Source organism: Botryllus schlosseri, chromosome 4 (assembly GCF_051294905.1).
Source record: "Botryllus schlosseri isolate E-star chromosome 4, Bs_hap1, whole genome shotgun sequence".
Classification (NCBI taxonomy): domain Eukaryota; kingdom Metazoa; phylum Chordata; class Ascidiacea; order Stolidobranchia; family Styelidae; genus Botryllus; species Botryllus schlosseri.
In genome coordinates, this window is record NC_137239.1 from 23,537,010 (window position 1) to 23,563,001 (window position 25,992).

Here is a 25,992-nt window from a genome sequence, read left to right on the forward strand (position 1 = left end):
AATACTCTTAGCAGGGTTCTCTACCATCACTAATTACTCAGGTGATGGTTTTATACCACTACTTTAACTCCAGCGGTTATTGAGGTTGTCAAGTAGAACATAGAATTCGGACAGATTTGACCACATAGCCTATATAATCGAAATTTGCGAAATAACTTGCGCCCAAGCCCATAAAATAACATCATTCCGAAAATCACACTCAATTGTGACACCACCACACCATTCAGTATCCGTTATTCGTAAAGTTGGTTCTTGCTCCATCACCTGTGATCACTCATCTCCAGTGTTGGAATGACTCGAGTCATGACTTGACTCGAGTCAACTTTTTCGTATGACTTGACTTGACTCGAGTCACTTTGCCAAAATGACTTGACTTGACTCGGCGCTTCAAAAATGTGGATTGACTCGTGACTCGGAGCAAAATTCACGAGTCAATATCAAGTCATCAAGTTAACTGGCTCGATCAAGTATCTGTGTCTTGTGTATGTTCGGATTGTTTGCGATACGCCGATGTCACTTGTTAGAATAACCACTCATTCACTCATTGTACGTTTCACTGATCCTCCATTGTTACATCACAAATAAATTGACCGCAAGCGAAATTATCACAGGTTACGTTGTAGTAATAGTAGATTAATCTAATTCTAATAGCAACGCATCTCTAATTCTTAGACGGCTCACCTTTACCAACTTTATTGCGTGATTTAAATCGAACGAATTTAGTTTATGCGTTTATAAGCTTACGGATGTGTGGTTGGATGGGTAGTGTAATGTACGATATCCATTTGTTTCAACTTCCCGAGGCTTCGAATTCGATCTTCAATTTTGGATGATAATAACAGGCTGAAGCATGGAGCTATACAGATACTCACGTATTTTATTACCAGTTCTACATATGCATGAGTGACACAACACCTTTTGACATGTATTCAGCTTCAAATTTGTTATTTCATTCCGGATAAATAGCCAATTAATATGTACTTCACGCAGCGAGCAAAATGTAATGACTTTGATTCATCACTCATGCTTTGAAAATTCAAATTGACTTGAATTGTGACTTGACTCGTGACTTGACTTGACTCGACTTGACTCGAGTCACCTCCAAAAAACGAGTGACTTGACTTGACTCGAGTCACCTTCGAAAATCGATTGACTTGACTTGACTCGAGTCAAAATGAGCAATGACTCGAGATGACTCGTGACTCGAAGGTAGTGACTTGATCCCAACACTGCTCATCTCTGCCGTCGGTGTAAGGCTTTCCCCTGTATGCTATGTCTTGAAGGTGGTCATGATCAGGGCCGTAACAGCACTTCGTCAGGCCCCCCAAAACGTTGGTCTTGGGCCCCCCATACGGTGATAAACCGGACTTCTGGACGGATATTTGGCGCTACTTGTCATCTACATTGGGTGTCCGTTTAGTGAGTCAGATACTCCCGAATGGACGCGCGAAAAAATTATTAACTTCATGATTGAATCGGTCAATATTATCGGGCGTATATACCCGTTGGCAGGAATGAAACAGCACTTCGTCAGCCCCCCCAAAAAATTGGGTCTTTGGCTGATAAGACGCCCCCTCCCCCATCACGTTGTTCGCTTTTATCACGAAATTAGTCGTACTGTCTAGTGAGCCAGCGCTAAGCGCGAAAATTTTCGATAATTCATAATTAGGGCTGGGCAAAATCGAGTACCTGAGTGATTCGATTCTGAAACACGTAATATGCTTAGAGTCGAGTATCACCCATTATGACGTCATAACATAATATAATACGTCAAAGTTCAAATATCCAAATCTTATGCCACCACAAATAATTTGATGTCTGTTATCCGTCTCATAAATGATACTTTGGTATTTTTTCGACTGTACCGATTTCATTTCACTTGGTGATGATGTGGGATAATCATGACTTCGGAAATGTGCTACGTCCATCAGTAACCTTCGTAGCTTTGTACTATGTTTCGTATGCTATACGATACAGCCAATCAAGGTTACAAGGCTTCTACAGTGAAAATGAGTATCGAAACTATAATTCTCGTTGATAAATTAACATTCAGTGGCGAGAAGCGTACAATTTCAGTACTCGGATCATTGTGCCCAGCCCTATTCATGATAAAGGCGGCCAATAAGACCGGGAATTGCATATATATTGCTATCAATTTCTTGTCCTCTCTGCTCACGTTATCAGATTTACCGGAAACTGTAGGGCCCGTAAATAATAATTCAACATCTTCGGGCGGGCGGACCCGTTGGTATGACTTCGTTGCATGATGTGACGTGACCTCCCTGTCTGCTATATAAAAAAATATAGAATAGCCCAAACGTACTAAACTAAAAGACGCAGACGATTTCAAATTGGTATTTCTTCACTGGCATATAATTTTTCCTTGCGGGATGGTATTTGTCTTCTGAGGTTCAGATTGCCAAGACAGGAACATTTGGCGCCAGTCATTTAGGCGCCTATGGACAATTAAACCTATATGTATTTTGTATATATAACGGACAGTGTTAGGGCAGTCCTTTTCGGCCAAAGTTTCCGCGCTGCCGATCGTTCTGGCACACTTCTTGGAGTCGCATGTAGTATGTCCTGAATAGTTATATGTCTTGGTGCGTCGTGGCACGGTAATGGCCAACGCTGATATTTCTATAAATCTTGCGTGTTTTTTTTGGAGGAAGAGTACCAAATATTCAAGATATTTTGCAGCTTGAAATCGCGCAGAGCGCGAAAAATTTTTGAAAAAGTTGCATAAATTTTCAAAAAATACTCTATAATTTATGCTAATTCACGAAATAATTTTGGGCCCCCTTCGAGCTCGCCCCCCCCCCGATTGGGGGGTTTGGGGTGCGGCAGTTACGGTCCTGGTCATGATCATCTACTCTACATTATACATTGCACAATGTTTCGCGCAAGGCATGGTTTCAACATGAAGATAACGAGTCTATAGACTGATTTTTCAAGTGCTTGTGGTCATAGGCCTTAGAACCTGGAGTTTGGCTTAGTCACAATGAGTGAACCAAGTTGAAAGAAAAGGGGCTCTTATACGGGGACAGCGGATCACGCATACTGAGCATTGAATCCAGCCATAATCACGATTAGAAATAGATCAGAGCTTTGTTCACACAGCACAGTAGTAGGCCGGTGCAAAGAATAAACTCGTTTTGGTCCAAATCCCAATTATCCGGCCGAAATGCGCCGGAACTCCCTAAATATTGTTTGATAGGCCTATATCTTGGTGCAGAATTTCGAAATTCAATGTTTATTGATTACTAAGTCACCCGGACAACGCCACAATCTCATGGTTTCAAATGACTTATAAAATCGTTTTACGCGATATGCTTAAATGTACGTACAATGCATGCAGATAAAGAGGCAGAGGAGGACAATGAATTGATCGTTTTAGAACCAACGAGAAATACTACTATGAATTCGCAGTGAAAGCGGGGATATCGAAGACAAGTAAATACGAAGAATGAAAGTAGGTAAAATGATAGAGTATAGCCTACTCGTGTGGCGTTACAGACTTCGCTACTAAGTTAGTCACCGGTGATAATTAAATTTCTAATCTGGAGAATGCAATACGCTTTTGATGGAGAATTAGTTACGTTACGATGAGTAAGTACAATTTCAAAATCATATGGTCTTCGGCTGTAATCGTATGGCAAGTATATGTTGATTTGAATAATAGAAACCATACTATTATCTTCACAACGACGAATTTATGCGCGCTAACTAGAAAAAGTAAAATGCAGGGCAGATCTATGTATATATTGTATAACACTTCAGGTTCGCAGGTTGTCGCAGTAGAGGGGTGTAGTCTAAATTCAAACTCCCCGAGTAACTAGTGGGTGTTAACTGCTCCTATTTAAATACTCCGAAATATATATAGACGTTCTGTTCAGGTGACTAACTCTGTGGATATTTCTAGGCTACCGGGAGAACCGCAGCTAGGGTAAAGTAGAAATTGCTAAAATATTTACGAAAATAAACGCTAACTTGAGAATCAAAGACCACCGTCGAATGTAAATCACAGGGGGACATTGTATCTACCAGCGGTGTTTCAGTAAATGACATAACCTACCTCCTTATCGTAAGCATTGCATTCGTTCAAAATGTATAAAATCCCACAAAGGTATATTTTAGACTATTGTCCCATCACCAAATAAGCTAAATCCTTAAATCTGGATGGGTTGTAAAGTATAGTAAAATACTGGCATTTTACTGCAGGAATTCATCGATTTTTTTTCTGGAAAGATGTCCAAGCTTTAGCACTAAGTATGAGAAGATCGTGCACGAAAGAATGTTGCTGAAATCCGCTCCTCTTCCGCTTATCACACGACGATATCGTTCTTTGTTGGCGCGTAAAAGGTTATAGTTGGGTATAATTTCTGCGGCGTAAACGCTGTCTTCTTCAAAAGGCGCTGCACCAATCGGCGGTGGATGTAGCGCCTCGCATGTGCGTCGTTCAGTGCGTTATATTCCGTATAGATCGGGTTCTGTTTGTTGCGCAGTCTTTCGGATTTCACACTGTCTAATATAAATCCTTTTTCCTTTTCTTCAATTTCTCGCGGAGGTGGCGTCGGGATTGAACGTCTTCGCGCGGACATCCGATGCAGTCCTCTTTTCTCGGGTGGGATTCTTCTGTATTCCTGCAAAAAGGAAGGTATTTTATTGCTCTGATGGTGATAAAGGAGTAGCCGAGTTATTACTTGCTAGAATTATAATGACTTACATTACATACTGATCAGCTTCCATATGATATCGTGTATTTTATTTGCATATTTAAATAATTATGCTATATTATAATTTGGAATCATTATTTCTGTTAAGTATTAGCCGTTACAATTGGGATATCGTCACTATGTATATAATAATATTATTTCCGGATTACCGGTATAATCATAAACGTCTGCATGTGCTTGGGATGGATTGGAGCATGTAACACGGTGCATATTCCCGAAAGCCCGGTTAGCTCAGTCGGTAGAGCGTTGGACTTTTAATCCAACGGTCAAGTGTTCAAGTCCCTTATCGGGCGCGCTTCTATTGCGTACAATTCCTGAGATAAATTGTTATTGCCTTTGGTACTCATGACATCTTTACTACTGGGTCATTTATACCAGGCCGATATTCCTTAATAGATTCCAGAACTGCCGACTTATAGATCTGAAACATACATGCAAATATATCTGCGCGGATTTGTATCAAAGTGCATTAATCATGGTTGATAAGATCGATCGGACATGATGATGATTCCTATCGGTTGTGAAACCGACTGTCCGTTTATCATTATCGAGTTCTGATTAGCAATTACACTCCTGACGCTTGTGAAACAGCATGAATTATTTCAAACCTCGCTGATTGCATCAATCGAAATCTACATGATTTATTATAAGCTATAATCCAAGCGTATGCTCATATATGAATTCGGTTCGCATGGGATTGAACACAAACTAGCAGTCGCCGGTATACCAGAAGTTACGTACCTGAGCGGAATGTATTCTTCCCATTACCTCCTGTACGTTTGGAGATCTGAAATATCCTGCTGAATATCGATCCTGAGTAGCATTATACGGTCGTATGATAGGCGTTCTTTTAGGTCTTGTGAAAGGGCTGTTATGGTACTGCAAATAAAACAGCATGGTGTCTCAGTGTTTTAAATTCTGAATTTGGTTATCGTAGCTACTAATCTCCGTTCCTGTTCCAAGGCCCTCTACAGCCATACTTTCATACTAGAAATACATTTTTGGCCCACCAATTCCCATGTATAAACAGATCATATGGACGTAACGATATCTTTCAAATTTTCCTCCGACATTTAGAACATTCTGGTATGTGCTATAATATGTATGGTGCTATAATAATCAGGGCCGTAACAGCACTTCGCGTTGGTCTTGGGCCCCCCATAGGGTGATAAACCTAACTTCTTGGGCACCCCAGACCCCCCTCAGGCTGTACGCTGTTTACCGCTACATGTCCTCTACATTGGGTGTCGGTTTAGTGTGTCAGCTTTTCTAGGCTTACCGCGCTCGGCGCGAAGAAATTTCTATAATTCATGACTGAATCGGTCAATATGATCGGGAATTGCATATATATTGCTATGAATTTTTACCCTCTCTCTGCTCACGTAATCTGATTTACCGGTAGAGCTGAGTGAGATGTGTTTGAAAAGGTAGGAACCCTCAATAATAGCTAAACATCTCCGGGTGTATACCCGTCGACAGGAACGAAACAGCACTTCCTCAGGCCCCCAAAAAAACTTGAGTCATGGGCTTCCATTAGGTGATAAACCGTCCCCCATCATGTTGTTCACTTTTACGACGAAGTTATAGTGGTACCGTTTCGTGAGCCAGCGCTATGCGCGTAAATCTTCGATAATTCATGATAAATCGGTCGGGAATTGCATATATATTGCTATAATTTTCTTGTCCTCTCTACTCATATTTGCCGGTATAGCTTAGTGAGGTGTCTTCGAAACTGTAGAGCCCGTAAATAATAATTAAACATATTCGGGCGGGCGTACACGTTGGTATGACTTCGTTACATGATGTTATTTCGTGACCTCCTGTCTGCTATATCAAAAAATATAGAATCGCCCAAACGTACTAAGCTAAAAGTACACACGATTTCAAATTGGTATTCTTCATTGTCATATAATTTTTCTCTGCGTGATGGTATCTGTCTTGTAAGGTTCAGGTTGCCAAGACATTCGGCGCCAGGCATACAGGCGCCTATGGACAATTAAACCTGTGTAATTTGTATATATATCGACGTTTTCGGTCAGTATAAGGGCAGTCCCTTTCGGCCGAAGTTTTCTCGCTGCCGATCGTTCTGGCACACTTCTTGGAGTCGCATATTGCATGGTCTAAGACTTTATACGTCTTAATTCATCGTGGCGCGGTAATGACCAACGCTGATATGCCCATTTCTATAAATGTTGCGTAATTTTTCTTGGGGAAAAAGTATCTAACAATAAAGAAATTCGGCAACTTGAAATCGCGCGCAGCGCGAAAACTTTCTGAAGAAGTTGTACGAATTTTCAAAAAATACTCTACAATTTATGCTAATTCATGAAATAATTTTGGGCCTCCTTCGAGCTCGGGCCCCCCCAATCGGAGGGTTTGGGGTGCGGCAGTTACGGCCCTGATAATAATTATGGTATCACAAAAACCAAGAATTCATTCATATATCCAGATCCAGCGAAGAGAACACTGAAGAAAGTGGTGGACTGGACTCCAGAGCAGTGATTCTCAACCTTTTCAGGTTTTGCGTACCGATAAAATTTTAAAACAAATTTTTCGGACCGGTCAACTTTCCCAAATCACAATTAACCCAGAATTTGATTACGACAAAAACACGCAACTGACGGCAGAGACTTTGAACTTCTATTTAATTAAGAGGTCCACTGCTATCATTTTGATATTAAACCTGGTATGCGTTGTTCTATTCACGTTTCTGCAAGGAAAAGTCCTGTTAAAACCTTTAGCTCAATATGGAATGTTTGGTTCTTTTGAGAGAAATGTGACTTGGCTGTTTGTTAGATTCTATATATACTGCCATATGGCGCTAAATTGTACTGTCGAATTTCGTCTAATTTTGTTTAAAATGTCTTGTCGGCCTTCACATATTATTGCTATTAAGAAGGCTACTTTTAAACAGCTTGGTGACTGCAACGGACCGCTAGACAGAACTACGACGAGATTATCTGAAGTATAGTCATAAGCTAGGAATTGGCACAGCACGATCCATAATATTTGGTCAGCTATCTTATTACTTCAGGTACGAAAAGCCGTCAGCTACAATGAGATAGGATAAGTCGAAGGTAGACCATGATGAACTCCTATTGCGTCAGAGACCATTCTAAATTTGTACATCAGTCCAAAATTTAGTATTATAGCTTTCTAATTAACAGATAAACCTATGCCTCCAATCTTGTACATTCTGCAATTGAGAATCAAATTGAAATATATTTGGTGACCCGACCAGACGGTTGGACGCGAACTGACACAGGTCCTCGTACCGGCGGTTGAGAACCACTGTGCTAGAGGAAATTCCTTACACAATGGGCTTATATGCTATCCATAACAAATATATTTCTCATTTCACAGCTCAATAGCAAATATACCCGATTAATATAGATCTAACAGTGGCGGTCTTACTACGTCAGTCCTTATCCCATCTAGGACGTACGTGTCTTCTCGCAGCCTCGATCCAAGTACTGGCGGCCTCGGCCTAACATCCGGCAATGAATCACGTATTCTCAGCGGAGAGCCGCTTGTTAGATGAGAAAACTTGGCCATCGATGAACCTGGTTGTGGAGAAGACCAGCTATACCTCAGTAACACTGATAAAATCTTCCAACGTATACCGATGGAAGGGTCACCGCGACGAACTCAGAATGCCTAAAACCATCTGTTCGACACTGCGTGTTAAACAATAGCCAATATATTCCGTAACTATTGGAAAACAAGCTAGGGACATGATTTTATTCTTAAATCAATGGGCTAAGGTGGAGATCTTGAATGGAACATCCCTACAGCTTTCAATAGGGAATTGTGCCTTAGAAATATGATTGAGGATATATTCGCACTTTTCACAGATGGCTTGAGGATTGATTAACCCGTTTCAAATGTTACAGCGGTGGAGCTTTCTGCAATTAGGTGATGTAGACGGAGGGTTAACTGAATTTTGCTCTCTACAAGACTTTACCGTGTAATAAAACAATTAGGCAAGATTATCTAGTAGTGAACAATGTTAAAATACAATACATAGAATGCTACCACCATTGTCCCGATACAAGTAAGCAAGCTTTGTCAATACAATTCCCATTTAGGCTTCCTTTTAAACCAGCGCGTATATGATGGATCGCCTGTGTGAATACATATTTTGATATTTAGTGTAAATATGGACTAATATTATGACAAAGTATGAAGCAGTGTATCATTTATTGCCTACACGCGTACACTGTGAAGTTTACATCATTGTCGACAAAACAAGCTACACAAGCAGTTGTGATGTCCCCACATCAATCAGAACAATGCATGCTTACGAGTAATTCAATACAGAAAATAGAATACTAAACGTTAGTGACACGGAAAAGGCGTGGTAGACTTCATCATATCATTATGTACTAACAATACAACTTACATGCGCTAACGGACCTCATCATCGGACTGCCTGAATTGGTGGTCCTTGAGTAACTTCTCGCAGCAAAATGTGTCGGACTAGGAGACGTAGCTGTAGACATCGCGATGATAAATGTGAGGCCCGACTGCTGCAGAGGCGCTGCTACAGAACCTACACACTGTTCCTGGAGATCCGCGAGTGAAAAGAGCGTGTCAGGTTTGTTGCAGCGTCAATTATGCTATATGATTTCATCTATGGTATTTGGATCAATTGGTTAGTCTTTTTTTCGATTATGGAATCGTGTTTCAACAGCTCCCAAAAGTGAACACTAGGCTTCCAAAGAGACTAGCGTAAATATGCGACAGTGTAGGCCTGTCCGGTGACGCTACTAGATACCCTTTCCCGGATAGGGCAAGTAAATAATATAGCACTGTGTAAGACGATCAACTGTATTGTATACAAGAATAAAACCCTTGTTTCAATATATAATGTACACTTACACGACTCAATTATGGCATACACAATTATCATTCCGTGACGTTAAGAACAATCGCAGCCATATTTGCGGGGAGTAACACAACCTTCCTGTATTATGTCTCCTCCCATTGCTTGTGTCCTACTAAGGAAAGCTAATTTAGCAATTTAATTAACTTGGGCATTAGGGCAAATGGTGGTCTGGCATATACAGCGCCATTCATGAAAATGGTACGGGCTTAGTGCTAGATATATTTACGGTCAGATCACTGCAGAAATACTGTGATGATATAGACGAGATTATCGGAAACGCGTTACATTTGGACGCAAATGACCTTGGTCTAAAATGGTAAATGTTCGAAATGATGCTTTCGGAGATTACGGATATGTTTTAGGAGGAGGTCCGGGGTGAGTCGAGGATATAACATTACCTGTCAATTAACGTCACTAACTCTGAGAGGATTACAGAAACTATACAGGATACGGATCAAACGTTTTTCACGTACCTGCTAGCTCTCCGGATGAATACCATCAAAAACAATGCAGATCGGAGCGGACGAATGACAAAAATGGCAGCCAGAGTTACAGAGCCCGACTACTGCAGACCACAAGACTTCAAGATGAATTTAAAAAATTACCGAATGTCAACGCAAGGCCATATCATGCGCGAGGGTTAAACCACCAAGGGCAGCAACGGCAAAGTCAGTTGCGTCGAATAATTTGGTGTCGGTTTATTACAATATGATCGAACAACATTGTCTTATGGTGGCGAAGGGCTGGCATGAGTAGCATTATTTTATGTAGCCTATATTTCGTTTGTTAATGCGAATATGGCCTCAATATTGACCGTGAAATATTATAGACATATTACAGACACATCATACATGTTTCAGATAGGAGGTTGATTAATTTTGTCAAGATACCGTCACTCCTCATATATTCACCATGTAGAAAATATAGAAAAATTACAAAATTAGATGCAGTGAGTGCTCACGTAGTGATAAGGATGGGCAATCCATATATACGAATAAGATCACCCAGCGTGATATTATTTATATAACGCTGTGCATGGGGGATTTAGAAGTGAAAAGTAAGGTGACCTCTGAGACCCTCGCATGTTTCCGAGAAACGCAAGGCGTTATTTCCGATTTCGGCATAACAATTGCAAAGTAGATCTCATGCATGAACAAAATATATATATATTTCGCAATGAGTGCTTAATAACGGCCAGCGTAGCTTATATGTACGCACAGCTGGCAATGGGGTATCAACCAATCTATTTTGAAGGAGATAATATTGAAGTATCATGAAATACAGTTATTACCCTGACACAAGGACCAGGTTTCGAATTCGTATTTCGGGGAAAGAAAAACATTTAGCCTTTTCACTGTATACGCATCGCTTATGCTATCGGCCTATACTTTATAATCGGCACAGGGACAAATTTGTTGAGTTCCGTGCCACCCAACATGCCATTATTTATATTGCAGGAAGAACACGGCTTTTTCACTTCCCTCGGTTGGAAAATGATCCCGTAACGTCAACAAGTGGCGGATCTATGACTAGTCACACGTCCAGATCGAAACGGTGCAACACTTCTCCCAACGAAAGGCAATATTCATTCAAACATAATCATAATACCCTTCCCGAAATTGCAAGTAATATTAAACATAGGGGATGATGCGGTAACGGGTTGTAACAAACCGTGCTGTGTATGTATTTGCAGAGCAAACGGCCGGAATTAGCACCATCGACACTGTTTTTCGTCCTGGATTCGCAAAAGGTTTTGCAGCGTCCAGGTTCGTGCGAGATTAGATGCCGTATGTGCACTGTGCAGTGTCACCACGATACATCGCATTATTGTCCGTCTATTTTATGAAATAGAGATAAGCTAGGAATGCTTTTTATACGGAATGTAGGCTATATGTAAATGCAGCCATCTAATTAGCGTGAGTTTACATGCCAAAAACGATTCACGATAAATTTTAAAATATGAAATAATATTTTCAGTACGTTAAATTATCCTGAAAGTATCCCTAAAGCAAATACTGAAATATACGCATAGCCCTACAATTAGATGTACCTTCTTAGCCGTACATTGTATCTATTGTGTATTCTGTATTCTGTATAGCATTGTATATTACGTGTTGAGAACGGACGAAATATGTAGTCCAACTTTTGCTGTTTTCGAAAATTCTAAAATGTCGTTAGTCCGTACCGATAAAATGAATCTATATACAGGAGCGTCGATATAATTTCATTTCAGAGCTGACACCGGGTCTCTGGTGCACGCTTTGAAGGGAAGCAAAGAAGCAGCCGTTCATCATTCTGACAAATTCCTGGGCAGAATGTCCTCCATGCCGGAATATGACGAGGTTACAACTAATCATGTCATTTTGCCAATGCAATTTTACAATAAACACGATGCTTTTAGGATCTGACTGTCTTGCCCCATGCGTATGAGGATTACTATTTTACGAGTTTGGAAAAACTGAAGAAGAAAAGACTAGGAGAGGCTTACCTGCGATCATTTGAACATCACCGGAAGAAACGCTCTGAAATCCTAAAGAGAAAGATTTATAACGCAGATAAGGTATCGCAACCTGTGACAAAATTCATACACAATAAATAATGTATTGAAGTAAGTTGCTCCTCTCCCGCCTGTCCTCATTCCTCGCCAAAATGTCTGTCATTTCCCCTCAACAATTTGGCTTCCGCAACAAACACCAAACCGCTCATGCCCTCCTAACAGTGACCGAACAGTACTATGATATCTCGGAGAAGCGAAATGTGGGATGTAGCATTTTTCTCGACCTAAAAAAAGCGTTTGACTGCGTAGATCATAAAATTCTCATCTCAAAATTGGCCCGTTACGGACTTCGGGGCCCACAACTTGAGCTCATGAAAAGTTACCTCACTGGACGCCAACAAATGGTTGCGATCTCAGACACCTTGTCCTCTCCTCACCCGGTGACCTGTGGTGTGCCCCAGGGCTCAGTACTTGGACCGGTCCTTTTCACCTTATATGTCAACGACATTTTTGAAACCTCCTCATTGAACACCACACTGTTCGCTGATGATACTCACCTCCTCTCTTCCGCATCTTCTACGGCAGAGCTGGATGCCCTGACTGGTGACCAAATGCCAAAAGTCCATGAGTGGACGGCCCAGAACAACCTTTGCATAAACGCCTCGAAATCGCAATTGCTGACAATAAATTCAAAAAATAACCTAACCGTTAATATCGCTGGTCAGCCCGTTTCCAACACAGATAATGCCAAATATCTCGGAGTTTTACTGGACTCGAACATGTCCTGGAAGAGTCATATTCAGTCCCTAGAAACTAAATTATCACCGAAGTGCGGCCTGTTCTACAGCCTTGGGCGCTTCATGCCAGCATGGGTTCTTCTGATACTCTTCAAATCCTTAATCCAATCGAAGTTACATTATGGCATCCTCTGTTGGGGGGCTGCCAGTAAAACTGCACTCAAGCCACTGCAGAAACTACAGCATAAAGTACTCCGAATCATAGCTAGGACCCCAAAGGGTCCTGGCTGCCCATCCAATAAGTCGCTGCTGAAGAGATTCGGCGTCCTAAACATAGAAGATATGCGGAAACTAGAAATCGCCAAGTTTATGTATCAGTTTCACTGCGGTCGTTGCCCCGAATATTTCAATGACTTCTTTACCACTGAATCAAAAGCGCACAAGTACAACACACGCGCGTCCACGTCGTCCAAATATCATATGATCGACCGAAAAGATCATCGCTCCATCAAATATGCCGGACCTGATGTGTGGAACAGTATCCCGCCGGCCATCCGACAGTCGACGAGCATGTCAACATTCAAGTCGAAATACAAGCAATTACTACTAAATAAATACAGTCCATCCTCAAGATTACCGGACCACGACTGACCTATCGATCTCGCTTCCCATGACACGCCGCCCTATTTTCTTGTCGCATTCTTTTTCTATACTATCTTCTTTACTTTCATTCAGTGTGCAGTGCATGCCTCCTCTTTACATCGCCTAGGCCAAGGTGGGTGTCAGATTCCATAGACTACTCCTTGTCGCTTCGACATCTTCCTGTCATTTCATTGTATCGCATTTTTGTGGTGTATTGAACTGATAAAATTGCTAATAAACCCAATGATGATGATGATGAAAGTAACCACCTCTGAATATATTGAAGTCAATCGACTCGATTATACACTGTCGTTACGAAACAGCTATACGCAACATGTGCTGACCAGTCTAGAACAACGCGATATTGTTAGACTTATTAAAGCGAAATATCGGTACTCTAATTCTAATCTAATTCTCGAAATGTTGATATGCCCTAATTTTAATTCTTAACTAATTTCTGGTTTTCCTGAAAATGCTAATCGAGAACTGTGTAGTTCGAAACGAGTTCCGAAAAAGTGACGCAATGTGTACTGACCGAACTTTGACAACTGTATATTTCTAGTAGGATAATTAGACTAAGTAAGAGAAAATGCCGGTTATCAAATGTTAATCTAATCTGCGAAATGTTTCTATGTTTTAATTTTAATTCTAATTTAATTTCTGGTTGTCCTGAAAATGGTAATGGAGACTGTATGGTTCGAAATGAGTCAAACTTGGTGGCATTCTCTTACTTTTGGGAATTACCTCTTATTTAATATGAACCAAACTTCAATATTGTTGTATTTATGTCTGTTACTGAGTTTATTTCATTACCCAGGTTTTTGCAAATTCAGTAATTATAGCTTTCATCTAATTTGGAAAAGCCGAAAGTTTTCTAGTTCTCTGACTCTATAGTGCTGATGTACTAGAATCATTACCAACTGACTAAAAACTTATAATTTAACTTATAATCAGAAAACTTCAGATAATAAATTACACAGTTCTACGCTGAGTTGACTGAAAGCAGATTGGCTGATATCAGATTTGTGAATTCGTCCTCCTAGTTATGAATATGATAACAACAATATGACGCAAACACCTCGATATCACGAAGCATATACCCGACCCCTCTCGCATGTACTTTTAGGTGAAGCGACACAACATACTGGCGGATCAAATGACAGCGGTGCTGCTCGGGATCAGGAGGGAACCCATATTCATTCCGACCGCTTCTATGGAAAGTGCAGACGACTATGCGAACTTTTTCAGCAAGCCTAAAACTTTGACCTCGGTAGAACAGGCGAGGAAGAATATTTCTGGAGCATATCTTAATGTATGGAATTCCAAAGCGCATTCCAGAGAAGAGGAGTGAGTCATGTCGTAGCATTCTAATATACAAAGAAGAGATATGCTACGTACGAATAGAAACACGATAACACACTTCTAATCAATTATTTATAGCGATCATAAACTACTGATCTTCTCATCTCAATCTTGTCTGTACGTTTGCGACTATCCTTCGTAGATAGATATAAAAGATATATGTTTAGGAGAATGTGTGGCTACCTAATAGTTAGTTCTTGTACTTACCACAGTTGAGTATACGAAGACATTTTGTTTTCTTACCAATCCATCATATGCATGGGTAGTGTGACCTACTCATTTGTGAAACCATAACTTGAAACATTTTTAGTGTTATCACAGCGTCAAGTGTGAACGATCGTCTTTTGTGTTGTTTTGCAACATTTTTGTGATATTTTAAACTATAATATTTTATAAAATAAACAATACTTACGATATAGACTTTTTGAATTTATTGACACTCGACGAGGGCAAGAAAGAAAACGCAACATGGATCCGCTTTTTCACTTCTGGGTGACTCTGACTAGTGTAGGCCTAATGCAATACTGTTTGCATGACTCGGAAAGGTGTCATTCTGGTTTCGAGGAATTGAAGCAATTATAGAGAATGAGAACAGCATTTGTTACTCAAGCTCTGACTACAGTTGGATATTTTAGGTGTACTGATACCTAATTCGTTTCAGGGTTGTAATCAAATCAAGGTTCCGAGCCACAAGTCAATTTGAGTTATATCGTTTTGACTCCGGCCAAGTCGAGTCATTTTCAATTCACCACTGAGTCGTCAAGTGGGAGTCCAAGTGAGGAGCAACGGGTCGAGTCCGATTCCAAGTCATAGTGTTTACTGTTCACTATCGAGTTCAAGTCAGATTCAACTCGCTTCCTTGAAACTTCTGGGTGATATCGAATGCCTCGGATTCATAATATACTCATTTTCGCACTCTAAACATGTTTATTCAAACAGATAAAAGACCGTACAGGCAATTCAGGCATATACCTTCAAAGAGAGAGAATGAAATAAGTGGGTATTGAAACTACTTGAGATTAGATCCGTCAACAACCCACCAAAACGAGACATTTCCGAGTTTCCAGGTCACTAGTACCATCACAACAGCTGATGGTCGAATACTCGACTGGGAATCGATTCACCCAGCCCTGATTATTAGTCTCCTACGTCGTTTTGGCACAGTTTTATAATATAGAATTTTAACAAAAACAATTATCAGAACAAATAACGGTATAATATCGATAGACTTCAATTTTTGCACAATTCATAAGAAGTACAGGCAAGAAAATAGCGTTACATGCAATTAATTATAAGTTGGCTTCTATAAAAAGTTTATTTTTAAAATTTCATACATAAAATGGGGATTATAGTCTACTAATAATTTCACGGTTGTGCAAACTGTGCCACGCAGTGGACATTCACGCGACCCTTTACGAATTGCTAATTTTGCTAATGGTGAGTTCTAAATGAATGGCCAACAACACATAAACATGCATATGTTGACTTTGCGCATGGATATTCTAAATAAATTTATTCGATGCTTTTTTCGCGCTATCTGTGATTCAAGGTTTTCACGATTGTTATGTGTCGCGCGATTCCTAATTATAGTGACAATCACCGTTAAAAATCCCTGTTGAAATCGTGGGCCTCGCAACAACCAAAAAAGCCTATCTCAGGTTAGTCGTTTCGCGCCATGTTTCATATATGGCTCGTTTGTAAAAAAAGTTGCACAGCGCAGGTTTAGATTTCTGAAATACTGTCTGAATGGCCTGGTAAGTGCAAGACGCTCGTTGCGGAATTTTTCCATTCAAATGATGCTTGTCAAACTAGAATAAGTACAAATAGAGTACAAAGGGAACGTAGGCACCTGTAAGTATTCAAAAATATTTAAAAAAAACGTAGGCACCTATAAATATTCATAACCCTTCTCGTCATAAAACAAAATAATGAAATAGTAACCAGAATGCTATAGCAGTCCCAATGGAAAATTTGATGGCGTGGAGGGTTATTGCTCTTGATGAGAGAATTCTCAAATACGAAATTCGGATTATACACGGAGCTACAACTATGAGGTAAATCGTGGTTTGCGCGAAAAAATTTCAGTTGACTGCGGATTCGCGCCCCCGTCAGATGCTTTCACGCCTCACAAAGGGGGTGAGGGGGGGGAGTTTGACAACCGCTGCTTTACACCATGAATAAATCAAAACGTGTCTCACGTGAACTAACCGAAAGATCTAAACTAGCGATTGAATATACATACAACAAAAGAAAAACGCCGATTGATAATTATGATTAGCTGAAATCGAATTACACAAATAAAGAAAATGCTGTTTTTTTGCTCTTTTTCACCAGTTGAAAGCGCGTGAAATAATAATTTGGTATATCTGAAAGTGCGCGTTATGTTACCAGATTTAACCCTGCGCGAAAGCGATAATCGGAGAAATATACGATTTTCGTTCACAGTGTGCCTATACTGCTACAGCTTGAGTACGAACGATGACTATTTGACCACTTCTGGGCTCATCACGATTTCGACATTGTACCCAATTGAAAGTCATACTCCTTCGCATTCTCGACGACGTCGTCATAGGACGGCGGGTCATCCTTAACGGATCTCGGTTCCGTGACATCGCGGTCAAGCTCGAAAACATTATGAAACATCACAGGTGCGCTAGGCGTCGGCCTTACTTCACGTGGGAATTCATAATCACGACCAGAGCCGTCGCGATTTTCTTCCGTCTGCGGTTCAGCGTTCGGCTCTTGACGCGTACGAGCAACGGTGTCGCCACCACTCTCTGCTATTTCAACGGTGGTCGACTTTGAGCACAGCTTCTTGAAAGGATTTCCGCAACAACAATACATGATTGGACAAATAAAACAAGCCGAAAATATCACTAAGAGTATGATGGTTAACGTGGGATTAGGCGAAGGACACACATCGAGCGGATCTTTGCCGAGAACCTCGTCCTCTCTGGAATGTTGCGGATAGGAACATACACCCATGTCAGCTATGTCGCTGAAATTATTGCCACTAGTCCAGGTGATGAATTCGCACATGTCAGTACATCGCCACTCATTATACTGTCCATCGAATTGAGTCAACGATCCCGACTCGTAAGACGCCCGTACATGTTCCGGGTATAGAACTTGCAAACTGCAGCTGCTTATTGATAAGTGTTCCATAAATCGCAGAGACATGAAAACTTCGCGAGGCAGATGCGTCAATGGCTTGTTATTAGATAAGTCTAGCATTCGCAAATCTTCTGTTCCATCCAGGATGTCCTCAGGTACTGACTATATATGAAAAGAAAAGCAAGGAGGTTGATATAATTCATGTTTCCATAATCTCGCACAAGGTGCGCTGTTGAGTCTTCAGGTGAATCAGTAAGTAATCCAGAATGACGTATGTGGCAAAATCCTTTTCAATCGAATGGGAGTAGCAGTTCATCCTTTTTTGTAGCCCATTTTATATAGTATTACGTTAAATCGTTAACCAGGGCCTGAGTTGCACCTATTGTAGTATTAATCGATACGCTGCCACCTCTGGAGCAGTAGGCCTAATTATTTGGTAGCCTACATCTGCTTGAAGTCTGTGCGTACTGAATTTCGTCGATGTGATATTTGTCGCGATGCAATGTGCTAAAATACCCGGAAGATTCCATAATTACTAGAGGACTCTATCAAGTATGACCTAACACGAATGTGTAACAGTATTTGGCCAGCAATCCAATCTGGTCTACGCAAATGTATTTGGTTTCCAGAGTTGATATAACAGCGATGACATTTCCGGTTTGACTCATGAGACACAAGGCACAGCTTATCATTATACCAACTAGTTTTACTCGCAAGACACACGTATTACGTACCTCGATTGCGTTGTCCGAAAGATACAACTCCTTTAAGCTGACCAGGTAAGCAAATGCGTAGCGTGGCAGAACGCGGAGTCGCGAACATTCTCGGATGATTATTGTTGTGAGATTGTTCAAACCTACAAAAGTCCCACTCCCAAAGCTTTGTAGAGACGGCGAGTTTTGAATCTCAAAAATCTGAAACAAATAATAACATCACATAACATAGGAAATTGTATATTGTAACGATGATAGTAGTAAATCAGTTGATCATGAAATGAACCGCTGTAAATGTCGAATACTCATTAGTATTACTCAAGCCCACGACTTCAATGACATGCTAAATTTTCCCTCCAATTTTTCATGGGTCTGCGCGCACTCACCAACTCACTGCGCGGTCCCTTGGACAACAGTGCGTTTGACAACATTTTGAGATCCGAAACAGAGGACAATGTGTTGACTAAAAAAGGGTCATCACTCTGACTAGACTCCCAAATTCCACGTTTTTCCCCCGAAACTTTGACGTTCGCTGCGTCGTAGTCGAGTTATTCATCGCATTTTCATTTTACTACATTTTCGGAAGTTGTACATGGAAAATGGTTAGTTTTTTTATGGATCATCAGTACCTTCTGCAAAAGATACAGTGATAATTAATTTTTTTTGTGCCCGGCACGGATTTTCTGTGAGCGCTGACTGGTCAGCAGTGCGCGGCAGCGCACGCGCGCAGAAGCTTAGACGGAACATTGGCTATGTCTATAATAATAAGGCCCGAATAGTCATGTCAATATGGTTCGGTCTGGCTACATTTTCAGTTACTCAGTGTCGGTGTAATCCCGAGGTCTGTCAAATTCGAATAGGCCTATATATAGTCAAGATGCAAATAGTTGTAAACAACAAGAGCGACAGTATAGGTACTATAACCCCTACTCTAGCGTTGTTAAGGTATCGAGGATCGGCTTAGTGCTATAAATACTCCCCCATTTACAAAACTAAAATCCAATCTGCGAGGAGAAGTAGGCTAGATGTCTCCAATTAGTCAAAGTAAAGTAAATTAGCCCACTGTACTCCAACAACATTCTATTCAAGTTCCAAAACTACCACTCTATGCGGTAAACCGCACTCTATCCGTATGGAACCGAAAGACCAACAAAGTTCGAGACTAAAAATGTTGTTACAACGCCATCTGTGTCAGCCAAAAATATTCGGGTTCATTTCAATATGATTATACTATTCAATTGCATATTGAAATTGAAGTTCTGTACCTCCAAGAAGCTGTGCAATATATGGAGAGACCCTTCTACATAATATAAATTACAATAACATCGAATGTAAACACAGCCTCGTGATATTTTACCTCCAAGGAATCCAGACCACTCAAAGCAGACTCGTCGATTAATTCCAGACTTGTTTTGAAGAAGTGCAGACGGCTTAACATCCTTAGATCTTTCAAGTCTTGACTAGCGAGTTCCGCGAAGGAGGGCGATTCTATGACATGTAGTTCCTTAGTACTGTTTGGCAGACACTTCGGGAAGTTGACTCCTATACCTGTCGTAAAAATATGCGACCGTGAATCTTGTAAAGCAAAAGCAGGGCTTCAGTCGGTGTGCAAATGGCACATTTTGAGATGAGATACAGAGCTAGTATATTAAATTTTAATTTATTTCTTTGGCACCCCTAGGGCCTTAACATGACGAACAGTTTAGTTTCAATCTTTAGTTCCATTTCAAATTAAAGCAACTCCAAGCTTTTCGCCTGATATTATCATGGTCATCACGGGCAAAAGTCATGAAATTACGCCAATGGAATTCGTAATACACAAAGAAATTTCGAATGTCATAATTTTGCCACTTGAACAGATTCACGAATAGTTTATGATAATCCACAGTTACCAGGAGCAAGTATAGAACATGATTACAAATAACCAAAATCCCCCCAACAAGAAGTTTTTCCAGGGGTCTGTCTAATCACTAAGGCGACTATTTTTTGCCCTAAAAACGGAAGATTTTGCGCTATCAATGAAAATTTTGACATATTTTGGCATTAAAAAACTTGATTTTTAGAAAATTTTGCCTCGAGTGTTTAAATTAGGCATTGCTACACATAATGTTAAAACTGTAGTACTTTTCTACATTTCCGGTTGGAACTATGTCTGCCCTGACCAAGAAGCTTTGGCAAGAACAGAGAAAAAAAATCCAACGGCAGCAGTTGTTTGCTGGCAGAATTGAAGCTACATATACCGACAATATCGTCTACATCAGTGGTTCTTAACTCTTTTCATGTCGTTGCCTCCAAGAAGATCATAACGGGATGTAATTAGCCCTTTTCAAAAAATAACAAATTACAGCTTGCTTTTAATTAATTTTGAAACAGCACAAAGATGACGTCGTAATGTGCGTTAAAAAGATCAAGTCAATGGGATCCGGCGGTTGCTGTTTTCGTGTTATCCAGTGGTCAAATCTATACAAAGGGTGGGATAATGGACAGCATCTCACGTAATTGTCAACCACAAACCTATTTCGTTTTGATGGATACCATTGTAGCAAATCCTACTTCAAAGCAATAAGTTGAAGGAAATTCAATTAGAAAGTTCAATGCCATCATGTCAAAGATTGGTTATTCATTTTGAAGTCGAACCCAAATGACATTTTGATGATTTCAGACTTAATTTCACAGACTAGACTAGACTACTACACTTTTCAATACTAACACCTATATTTCTACGATATTGTTACTGCATTACAGGTGTATAGCTAAACAGAGATGCCCCTTGTTATCGTCCAATTTACCAGCATGCACAACAATATATGATCCGCACTATACTGCGAAATAAATTGGACTTACCAAGCACTATACTAAACTACATTCCGCCCTGCTATTCATATTCATCACTAATTGCTACTATGATATCACAGCAGGGATGGCGTGTTAAGTGAAACGAAATACATACAAGCTCCCAAAAATATATGTTAGCTTACATTAATTACGTATGAAAATACTTCAGTTCACCTTTACGACTATATAGAAAAACGTCAATTCGAATTACCCTCCCAAAATTGGTAAATTACCCCTTTGGAGGTAATTACCCCAGGGTTGTAACCAAGTCACAAGGCTCCGAGTCACAAGTCAATCTCAGTTTTATAGTTTTGACTCGAGTCAATTCGAGTCATTTTCAATTCACCACCGAGTCAAGTCCGAGTCCAAGTCACCGAGCAGAGGGTCGAGTCCGAGTCATGGTATTATGACTCGGGTCGAGTCCAAGTCATTGTGTTGACTGCCCAGTTTCCAGTAAAAGGCTTGTTAAATCCACTTTATATGACTCTGTTTGGTGATATCGAATGGTTCGCATTTATAATATTCTAATTTTCGTCATTTCTAGCAGTTTCTAGACCAGTGCTCTTCAACCGGGGTTGTCGTACACCCTAGGGTGTACCAGAATTTTCAAAGGGTGTACCACTCGGATGGGGTGTACAGGGGTGTACCAGATCCACATTATGATGAACCGATGATACGATGACTATAGCTATCACAAAAATACGCCAGTTTATGCTTCAAAACAGAATGACTGGATGTGTAATATCGTACAATGTGATGTCATAAGCAAATGTTTCTAATTATTCAAACTTTGGTAATGGACTTATTACTTCCTTTTCGAGTAGAGCAGGGTGGAGTTAGCATGTGTTCAGCTTGCGATATCTGTCTGATGATTCTCGAGGAAACCACCGCTAAATCTCGGACATTTTGAATTTGTGCTTCCTGCGGCCAGCTTATGAATAGTGCAGAATACATAGCCTACTTACGCAGCCACGGCGTCGAGTTTGCGAACCACTGCGTTAGATGGTGGTCCAGTAACCTCGAGCCCTTATTCGTATTATCATTTACTATACGTTGCTGCCTTGCTCAAATGTCCATCCTTATTTCGGCTACGTCAGGGGTGCTCAACCTGCGGACGTACGGCCTCATTCAGCCGCATAATCATAATTTTGCGATCTTCTACACCTATTTAAATTAGCGTGTGTTGGCGGCCGTCATTATGTAACCAATTGTTGCTGGTTCTAGTCTCGGCTCTGCCATGTTTCTATGTGTCGGAGGTTTATCTAGGCTCCTCGTCGCCGACCCCCTGTTAACGTAGCGTCTTGAAAAGCCCAGAAGAAGATTTAACCGAGCTTCAAAGTCAGCAGCGAAGTCCTGAAAGTGGACGCACGTTAGCGAGAGAGAATGAAGAATGGGAGTGCGCGTGCAAGCAAAAGTCGTCCTCATTACCCAAAGCAAAAATACTAAACTTTAGGAAATGCACTGTCGAGGCGCACGAATTCTAAACAGGCGATTATCACCACTGTCATTGATGTGTAATAAAATATTATTAATAACAATACAAACAATCCTCGTGGGAGGCCAAGAAATAACAACATGCAACTAAGTGATTAATAGGAACCGCAAGATGCATCATCATTAATATTGTACCCAATATTTTCGAAAACACCCTCCATCAGCTCTACGGGTTAATCTGATCACGTGAGCTGAGAATTTATAAATTTTTGACAATAATATGTGAAACTACCAACATTTTCGATGAAATCCATCCTAGTGTCGTTTCTTGACATTTATACTCGCGATTTTGGTACATAAATTATACATTGTAAGCCTGCTGGGATGTTTTGCTTCTACAGTAAGAAAATTTGCGCATTGCATATCTCAAGAAATAAGTGAAGGCACAGAACACCACAAGGGCTCTCCGTGGTGTTGAGAGTATCAAATTTCATATGAGCATTTGTCGTCCATGCGCCATGGCGAATCCCCGTTGGAATCCGGACGTATTGTATATGTAGTCAAAATGCGGCTTTCGGCGTTATCGGTGTATTATACGGTCAGGGGTGTACGAGTTTTGAGAAAATGTTAAAAGGGTGTACCACGACGAAAAAGGTTGAAGAGCACTGTTCTAGACGCATTTTCAAGTACCAGTACCAATAGACGAAATCCCAATAGTGTGATTACTAGGGCCATTTAAAGTCATTAAAGTCATATTTTTTTCTATGCATCAGTAAGTCGTGAAATCAATTTTAACGCAAAAATCACATCCATATGGGGTATATTAAGAAAGTTATAAAGTCATATAAAGTCATATTTTCCTGGTTAGGTCATATTTGAGTTATAAAGTCATATTGTTGTATACTTTAAATAAAATGTGTCAACGGAAGCAATTACGCACTAAAAGAGTAGGACAATTTCTGATTGAACAAAGGCAAACTGTAAGGTTAGCCTACATAACATCACAGTCGCAGACCTATGAGGTCACACATTGCATTGTGTTGCTACACAATCTGTTTTACTTCTGTGCACTGAAGTGGGACGTAATTTGAAGTTCAGAGACTTCCACAAGTGAAAGAAATGGTCAACGCACGGGAAGCCGAAGGAGTTATTGTAAAGAGCGTCAAAGATTAAGTGAACGATCCAAAGTTGACGAGTCAGTTAACAGAAATATGCCTCCACTACAACAATATTTCAAACTTGATACTGAAAATGGAGTTGTAGGTACACGTCAAAGAGGATCATGCTGATCTAAATGGCCTCGATTTCGGAAAAGATTCGCTTGAGCTTAAAAATTACATTAGGAAGCGATCGAACAAAAACGATGTGAAACAAACTATGGAGCTACAAAGACAGGACATATCACCAGCGCTGTATGCAAAACTGCAGAAGTGTCAACAAACATCTACGTCTGTGAAGCGCTCATTTTCCTCACTAAAGTCATTTTTACGTCCAAATAGTACCTTTAAAGACTCCAACATTCCACACTATAAATCTAAAAATACACGATTTTCGCATAAAGTCATATAAAGTCATATTTTCCCAAAAATAAAGTCATATAATTGATTTTTTAAGGTCATATAAAAATGGCCCTAGTGATTACTTAACTATTCCTCGAAATTACAATGAAACGTAGGTCTTGACCTTCTGAGTCTCGAGTCATATGACTTGGTTCGAGTCATGCGCAATGACTCGAGTCCAAGTCGAGTGAATACACAAATTGACTCGAGTCGATTCGAGTCATTTCCGTATTTTGAGAAAATGTCTCGAGTCAAGTCAAGTCATCTGAAAAACGTGACTCGAGTCGGACTCGAGTCATTACAACCCTGAATTACCTCCATGTTAAGAACCACTGGCCTACATCACACTTTTTAGAGACCACTCCCGAATCTGAGTTTTGTTGACATCTCGCGATCCATCCATACGTCGAGAACCATACTGTGCCATAAGCACCAATGTCCACCACGCAGTCAAGTTTCAGACTCAGATTTGAGATATCGGCATGAGCTTGTAAAAACTTGGGACCTACTATAAATTCACTTGTCTTTAGGTGCGTTCATCATCACTCCGTATCAGCGTATCTGTTTCATGTGATGGTAGTAGGCCTACGCTATGAGGTGTAAAATGTCAAATGATAAGTACTTCGACAGTGCAACCTCTACGACACTAACGAAGTGGAGTGTGAAAAAAAGATGTTGACTTGAAAATATTTTTGACTCAACACTACAATTTTGACAAAAGTTTGACTGTCAAAAAGTCATCGCCCTACTAATCACCAATGCCGCCATGCGCCGTTCACGAGTATGCTTACTGGCTTTGCTTACTTTATGTCGCAAGGACAAAATTTCTTATCCTGTTTTCCGAGCTGAACTTGAAGAGGCGAGTCACTAGATATACACCACATTAAAGCGGGTCCATCATACCACACAAGGCGAGAAGCTCGTGATCATTAAAGCACGCGAATGTTGGTTAGCAAAAGCATTGGTAGGACAAATATTTCAAACTTATTTTGTTATAAATTTGACTAATCTCAGATTATGTTCTTCGCTCAAATCAATGCCGAACTCCATCCGGTAACTTGTTACACACATCATTTTTTAGTATAATTATATACTAGTATGCATAGCATAGCAATGTCCCCTCCAGAAAATGACCCACGATAACATTATGGTATCTTTCGACATTCAATATATCTAGTTTAGGCTATGCAGCGCTTCGCGTGATATCCTAGTACAGGAGGAAGTGTAAAAAGTAGAAAGCTACTGACCTCTACAGTATACCACTGAATCATCCAGACATTCGCATTCATTATTACATGCGCATTTGTACGCTGAGATCGCCTGCACGACAAAAGAGCTTACCACCGTTAATATAAGAATCCGTGCGTACATACCCTCCTCAGCTGTGGTCGAACGCCCTAGAATTCTTAACACACAACGCATTCATTTCGACAATACTATCTGACAATACAGATTGTTGTGCATCATGTCAGGAA

The 25,992-nt window shown here is 40.4% G+C and overlaps 3 protein-coding genes across 4 annotated transcripts; 1 reads left to right on the forward strand and 2 right to left on the reverse strand.

Moving 5' to 3' along the window:
* Nucleotides 1-3,237: 3,237 nt before the first annotated feature.
* LOC145437508 (uncharacterized) lies at nucleotides 3,238-9,272 on the reverse strand. The gene is made up of 4 exons (XM_080314771.1): nucleotides 9,139-9,272; nucleotides 8,151-8,299; nucleotides 5,478-5,615; nucleotides 3,238-4,643 (listed from the first exon to the last, which is right to left on the reverse strand). The coding sequence occupies exons 1-4, from the start codon at nucleotides 9,236-9,238 to the stop codon at nucleotides 4,326-4,328; spliced, it is 705 nt and encodes a 234-aa protein (XP_080170897.1). The 5' UTR covers nucleotides 9,239-9,272; the 3' UTR covers nucleotides 3,238-4,325.
* Nucleotides 9,205-15,280, forward strand: LOC145437503 (uncharacterized). Of its 2 annotated transcripts, XM_080314766.1 has the most exons (7): nucleotides 9,777-9,999; nucleotides 10,060-10,292; nucleotides 11,082-11,249; nucleotides 11,318-11,390; nucleotides 11,858-11,966; nucleotides 12,026-12,184; nucleotides 14,627-15,280. In XM_080314766.1, the coding sequence occupies exons 1-7, from the start codon at nucleotides 9,938-9,940 to the stop codon at nucleotides 14,849-14,851; spliced, it is 1,029 nt and encodes a 342-aa protein (XP_080170892.1). In that variant the 5' UTR covers nucleotides 9,777-9,937; the 3' UTR covers nucleotides 14,852-15,280. The 2 variants fall into 2 exon arrangements, with proteins under 2 accessions (XP_080170893.1, XP_080170892.1); XM_080314767.1 differs by lacking the exons at nucleotides 9,777-9,999; nucleotides 10,060-10,292 and adding an exon at nucleotides 9,205-9,333.
* Nucleotides 15,281-16,056: 776 nt separating this feature from the next.
* LOC145437497 (uncharacterized) lies at nucleotides 16,057-25,939 on the reverse strand. Its single transcript, XM_080314756.1, has 4 exons — nucleotides 25,765-25,939; nucleotides 20,047-20,237; nucleotides 18,711-18,890; nucleotides 16,057-18,138 (listed from the first exon to the last, which is right to left on the reverse strand). Exons 1-4 carry the CDS (start codon nucleotides 25,937-25,939, stop codon nucleotides 17,368-17,370), a joined length of 1,317 nt encoding a protein of 438 aa, XP_080170882.1. The 3' UTR covers nucleotides 16,057-17,367.
* Between the last annotated feature and the right edge of the window lie 53 nt (nucleotides 25,940-25,992).